Source organism: Sturnira hondurensis, unplaced genomic scaffold (genome assembly GCF_014824575.4).
Source record: "Sturnira hondurensis isolate 20B ecotype Veracruz unplaced genomic scaffold, ASM1482457v3 Scaffold0025484, whole genome shotgun sequence".
NCBI classification, from domain to species: Eukaryota; Metazoa; Chordata; class Mammalia; order Chiroptera; family Phyllostomidae; genus Sturnira; species Sturnira hondurensis.
Window position 1 is genome coordinate 1,172,489 of NW_028098115.1, and position 6,572 is coordinate 1,179,060.

General features: G+C 38.5%; 1 protein-coding gene across 1 annotated transcript; it reads right to left on the minus strand.

Annotated features, from left to right (window-relative positions):
* Positions 1–3,860: 3,860 nt before the first annotated feature.
* LOC118982649 (olfactory receptor 10G2) lies at positions 3,861–4,817 on the minus strand. Its single transcript, XM_037039801.1, has one exon. It carries the CDS (start codon positions 4,815–4,817, stop codon positions 3,861–3,863), a length of 957 nt encoding a protein of 318 aa, XP_036895696.1.
* Between the last annotated feature and the right edge of the window lie 1,755 nt (positions 4,818–6,572).

Genomic DNA, 6,572 nt, shown 5'->3' on the forward strand with positions numbered 1-6,572 from the left:
AGAAGCTGCACGGAAAAAAGAAAGGTCTAAATAAAGGTAAATACAAAGGGGAATTGTAAATGCTAGTATTATTATAACAGTGATTTGTAACTGCACTTTTTGTTTTTCATATGATTTAAGAGACTAGTAGACTTAGAGATAAAAACAATTATTGGTGTAAAAGCTAGTGTTGCTGTAAATGATTTATAACTGTAAATATTGTTTTCTACATAATTTAAGAATCTAATGCATGTAAATAAATTATTAATTTATATTTTTGAGCACATAATGTATAAAGATACAATTTTAGAGAAATAAAAAAATACTTTGAGACAAATGAAAATAGAAAGACAACATACCAAAGCTAATGGGATGCAGCAAAAGCAGTTCTAAGAGGGAAGTTAATAGCAAGAAATGCTTACATCAAGACAAAAGAAAGATCTCAAGTAAACAACATAACTTTGTACCTCAAAGAACTAGAAAAGAAGGACAAACTAAGCCAAAAGTTAGTAGAAGACAGCCTAGAAATAAACTGTTGCAGATACAGTCACATGATTTTGGACAAGGATGCTGGTATCATTCACTGGGGAAAAGACAGTCTTTTTGACAAATGGTGCTGGAAAAACTGGATATCCACATGTAAAGAATGAAGCTGGACCCTTACCTAACACCATATGCAGTCAGTCCCCCCTTATCTATTGTTTTGCTTTCTGTGATTTCAGTTACTTGTAACCAACTATAACTGAATGATATTATTAAAATATTAAATGATAAAATTCCAGAAACAAACAATTTACAAGTTTTAAATAGCACACTGTTCTGAGTAGCATGATGAAATCTTGTGCCAACTTGCTCCATCCTGGCCTGGACATATACCTTGTCTTCATTCATTGTGGCCACACTGTATATTCTACCTGCCTGTCAGTCACTTAGTAGCAACCTTGGTTATCAGATTAGTTATCAGAGGAAGAGAATAACCATATTCACATGAATTTCATTATAGTATATTGTTATAATTGTTCTATTTTATTGTTAGTTATTGTTGTTAATCTCTCACTGCACCTAATCTATAAATTAAGCTTTATCATATATATAAAAACCCAGATAATATAAGGTTTGGTACTATTGGCATGGTTTCAGTCACCCACTGGGAGTGTTGGAACATATTCCCCATAAATAAAGGAGGACTATGTACAAAAGTTAATGGAAAATGGATCAAAGAATCTAGATGTAAGACCAAAACTAATTAAACTCTTAGACGAAAACATAGGACAAAAATTTCACAACAATAAATTTGGCAATGATTTCTTGGGTAGGATACCAAAAGCATGGATAACAAAAGAAAAAATAGACAAATTGAGTTTCATAAACATTAAATATATTTGTGCATCAAAAGACACTATTCACAGCCCTGGCTGGTGTGGCTCAGTGGACTGAGTGCTGGCCTGTGAACCAGAAGGTCGCTGATTCCATTTCTGGCCAGGCCACAGGCTGGATTTTGGCCAGGTTCCCTGTTAGGGGTATGTGGGAGGTAACTGATCTATGTGTCTCCTGAACAGTGATATTTCTTTCCCTCCCTTCCCTTTTCTCTAAAAATAAAGAAATCAAATATTTAAAAAAACCAGACATTATTAACAGAGAAAAAAGATAACCCAGAAAATTAAGTAAAATATTTGCAAATTATATATCTGGTAAGGGACTAATATCCAGAACCCTTAAAAATCAATCACAAAACCCAAACAACCCTGTTCACAAATGGGCAAAAGACTTGAATAGGCATTTCTCTAAAGAAGTTATACAAATGGCCAAAACACCCATGAAAAGATTCTCAACATCACAAATCATTAGGGAAATACAAACCAAAACTACAATGAGATATTACTTCCTACCCATTAGGATGGCTACTATAAAAAAAACAAATAAAAACAGAAAACATTACTGCCTAGATTATGGAGAAATTAGAACTCTTGCGCACAGTTCATAGAACTGTATAAAGTGTAGCCACTGTGAAAAGGAGCATACAGTTTTCTTAAAAAATGATTTTCTAGGTATATGCCCAAAAGAATTGAAAGCAAGGTCTCAAAGAGATATTTGGTTACCTATAGTTGTAGTCGCATTACTCACAATAGCCTAAATGCACAAGCAACCCTGTATTTATCAATGGATGAACAGATGAACAAAATGTGCTATATACATACAATGAAATATTATTCATACTCAAAGAGGAAGAAAATTCCACAGCATGATACAGCATGAATGAAATTTGAGGGTGTTATGCTAAGTTAAATAAGCCAGTCAAATGCTATATGATTCCACTTACATGAGGTACTTAAGTGTAGATAAAACATCATTGGGACAGAAAGTACAATGGAGAAAGGGGAGAATGAAGAGTGTTATTTGATGGGTGTAGAGTTTTAGTTTTACAAGAGGAAAAGATTTATGGGGATGGATGGTGGTGATGGTTGTACAACAATGTGAATGTATTTACTACCACTGAACTGCACACTTTAAATGGCTAATTGATAACTGTTATGTGTATTTTACCACATAAAACATCTGCAAAATATTGGGTGAGCATTTTGCAACACAAACACCAAGAAAACATTCTTTCTGCTCTCCAGGGACTCTGATCTGAACTGCAGTACAGGCCAGTCAATGATAAGTGCTCTTATAAAAGTCAAAGGACTATAGGAATTCAGGGAGAAGGAGATAAATTCTGACTGGTAGGCTCAGAAAAACTTTTTGTAGGAATAAGAGTTTTTCCTGGACCATGAAGGCAGCATAAAACATCAATTTACTGATATAAAGAGTATTTTTGATGTAGGAATATCTTAAGATAGGCTAAGTGGCCCCCCAAAAGGAGAATGTTTAAAGAATGGCAGGTAGACCAGGCTGATGTGGTTCAGTAGATTGAGTGATGGCCTGTGAACCAAAGGGTCACTAGTTTAATTCCCAGTCAGGACACATGCTGGGGTTGCCAGCCAGGTGCCCTGTAGGGTGTGCACCAGAGGCAACCACACATTGATGTTTTTCTCCCTCTCTTTCTCTTTTTCACTTCCTTCCCCTATGTCTAAAATAAATAAAATCTTTAAAAAATTAAAAAATGGGAGGTAAATTAATGGGGCCAGGAGGGAAGAAAGAGGTAGAGATGATATCTTAGGAGATAAAGTATATTAGGATCTGACTGTGGATTCCTTAGTAGAATTTGGCTAACTAGTATATGGGGGATAGAGAGGGCCTGGAAGGAAACATAGACAATCCATGCACAGATTCACACCAAGTGCTTTTCTTTGGTGTGGGCAAAGCAATCCTGAATGTCTAGGGGCTTGGGAAATTCGGTGCGAAGAAAATGGGTGAAGGGAGATGAGACAGCATCATGCTGGTTTTCTCCAAATTCGCCTGGAATAACCCCCTAATAGAGCATTTATTCTTCCTAGTTGACATTTGTGTAGAATGTGCTTTCTCCCAAGAGATGGGTGAGAAAGTGTAAAACAGTTTTGGCCAATTTATTGAGGATAAATGTAACAACAGAAGCTTCTTTAAAAATATATATTTACTTATTTATATTTAGAGAAAGGGGAAGGGAAGGAGAATGAGAAGGAGACAAACAACAATGAATGGTTGCCTCTTTTGTACCCCATACTGGGGAACTTGTCCCCAACCCAGGCTTGTGCCCTGACTGGGAATTGAACTGGCAACCCTTTGGTTAACAGGTCAACATTCAATACACTGAGGCACACCAGCCAGGGCAAAAAATCTTTTCATAGTAAAATTATATTCAATTAAACCTAAACTACATATACTTGTTGAATCTTTGACACATGCATCAGTAGCTGAGAAGAATGTAGCAATGGAGATGTAGGTAGGTCCTCAGGCTGCAGTTACTTATTTTCACTTGCAGCCCCTCGACCTGCTGTTATTCTCTTCAGAGCAGACTTCACTTCTTGGTTCCTCAGTGTGTAGATGACTGGGTTCAGTAATGGAGTGACCACAGTGTAAAATACAGCCACTGCCCCATCGAAGGCACTCTTGGAGCCTGGCCTGAGGTAGATGAAAATACAGGGGACGTAGAAGACTGCGACCACAGTTAAATGGGAGCCGCAGGTGGAGAAGGCCCGTCGCCGCCCATCCGCAGTGCGTATCTTCAGGATGGCACGGACTATGTTGGCATAGGAGAGTAGAATTAACATGAAGCAACTGGCAGCCACTATCCCAATATCCACAAAGGTCACGAGCTTGTTGACAGTTGTGTCAGCACAGGCCAGCCTCAATACTGCAGGAATGTCACAAAAAAAGTAATCCACTTGGTTGGGCCCACAATAGGGCAGGCGGAAAGTCAGAACAGCTTGGATAGATCCATGGATGGAGCCAGCCACCCAAACTCCAGCCACAAGAATGGTGCATAACTTACCATTCATGAGCATGGGGTAGTGCAGGGGCCGGCATATTGCCAGGTACCTGTCATAGGCCATCAAGGTGTAGAGGAAGCATTCGGTGCTACCCAGAAAGTGAAAGAAATACAACTGAGCCACACAGCCACCAAATGGGATTGCTTTGTTGGCAGGAGTAAAATCCAATATCAGACGAGGAACAATGACTGAGGAGAGCCACATGTCCAGGAATGAGAGCACACTGAGGAGAATGTACATGGGGCGAGCATGCAGCGTTGGGTCAGCCCACACGGTGAGCAGAATGAGCAGGTTTCCCAGCTGAGTCAGGATGTAAATGAGGAAGAAGATCAGGAAGAGGAGGGTCCTCAGATTTGGGGGATGAGATAAGCCCAAGAGGATGAAATGTGTCACCACGGTGTCCAGGGATGTGTTCATCATCTCTCCCATGTCTTTCTGTACTCTGCTAAGATGAAGGGTGAGGTCAGACAAGGGAAAGACAACACAGGGGGGTGGTGAGAGAGTGCTTCTGTCTGATGAATATGCCTAAGAGTTCTGAGAGAAAATGAATAGTATTAAAACAATTTCTTTAAAGAAGAGGGTGTTATCATTAGTTATTTTGGTTTACTTGATAAGAGAAACAGTGAAGAGGCTAGTTTGTTTCCTAGATGGATGGAAACTTATCTATGGGGAAATACTCAGAAGCGGAATTTGACAGATTAAAGAACTGAGTGAGAAGGACTTACAACTCCAACCAAAAAGTGTTCAGCAAAGAGGGGCTAATGTTGAGGCTGAGCAATGTGGAATGTGTATCCCACTATTACTACATCTACTTTCCCTCCACTTACCATCATTGCAATGTCTTCTCTGTGCCCTCAGCTAAAATCCCTTCTTCTTGCCCAACTGGTGTGGCCCAGTGGATGGAGTGCCAGCCTGCAAACCAAAGGGTCATGAGTTCAATTCCCACTCAGGGCACATGTCTGGGTTGCAAGCCAGGTCCCCCGCAGGGGGCACATGAGAGGTCACCACACATTGATGTTTCTCTCCCTCTCTTTCTCTCTCCCTTCCCCTCTCTAAAAATAAACAGATAAAATCTAAAAAATAAATAAATAAAATCACATGTATTCACAATTGCATGCAAAAAATTATTATCTGGCCCTCACCACTCCAACACATCACTTTTACCTATTATCTTCACACCTTACAATACTTTGTCATTGTTAAATGGCACAGGACTCCTGTGGGCTTTCTCAGTAGTATGCTCCTGTGCACAGGCTGCCTCTTCTGCTTCCTCACTTACATAATGCTTCCTTCACCACATTTCCTTTAAAAAGGCTCTCCTGATTCCCAAGAACCATGCTTATGCTTTCCAGAGCACGTATCACATTCTTTTGACATTGCTTAAATTCTTAACATACTCTCCATTAATCATCCATCTTGCACTGTACAAGTGATAATTATTTTCTGAATGACTGAAAGGCTGATTGAAGGGATGTTGCCACATCGCACTGATCTGACACAGTGCTTCTTTCTCTGCTTGATGTTTTTTACCAGACTCTTGGCTCATCTGGCTGGCAAGGGACTATCTGATTCTTATGCAATACACGTCTAGTTTTATTATAACAAATGAAATGGACATTAGCCCTTTCTTATTGCTCCAGGATATTATTTATGTTGATTGATAGATTTATGTGGTCCAATGGTTCAGGTTGGATTTTCTGGTGTAGAGTTACAGATGAATTATTGTTTATTATAAAAGCATTGATTAATACAGGCCTTGATCTTTAGTTTGTATGATGTATATGCCTTGAAAGAATTTGAAATACCTAATTCAAATGATAAGAAAAGATAGGGAATAAAATGTGCTTATTTCATTCCTTTTGTTGAATATACACACACTAGGGTTTGAGATACAGTCACTATCATTTAACTATGAAATATCTTTGAAATTTAAATGACTATTTTCAGGAAGCAATTAAAGTGGTAACAGTGTAAATGCAAATAACATGTAAGTATTCACATGTTTGCCAATTTAGTCTCCATCAGAAAATTCTGAGAGATTTTATATTGGTTATTTTCTAAGATTACTTAATTCCTATACTAATATTTAATAGATATTAATAGTATTGATGATACTTAGTATAGCTGTCTCTTCAGGGTCCATTGAAAATGAAAATGTGAAGCATGCCCTTAGTCTGCAAGGAT

Bases quoted from the DNA above. Each gene is read 5' to 3' on its own strand.
- LOC118982649 (XM_037039801.1), bottom strand. From the start codon at position 4,817: ATGGGAGAGATGATGAACACATCCCTGGACACCGTGGTGACACATTTC.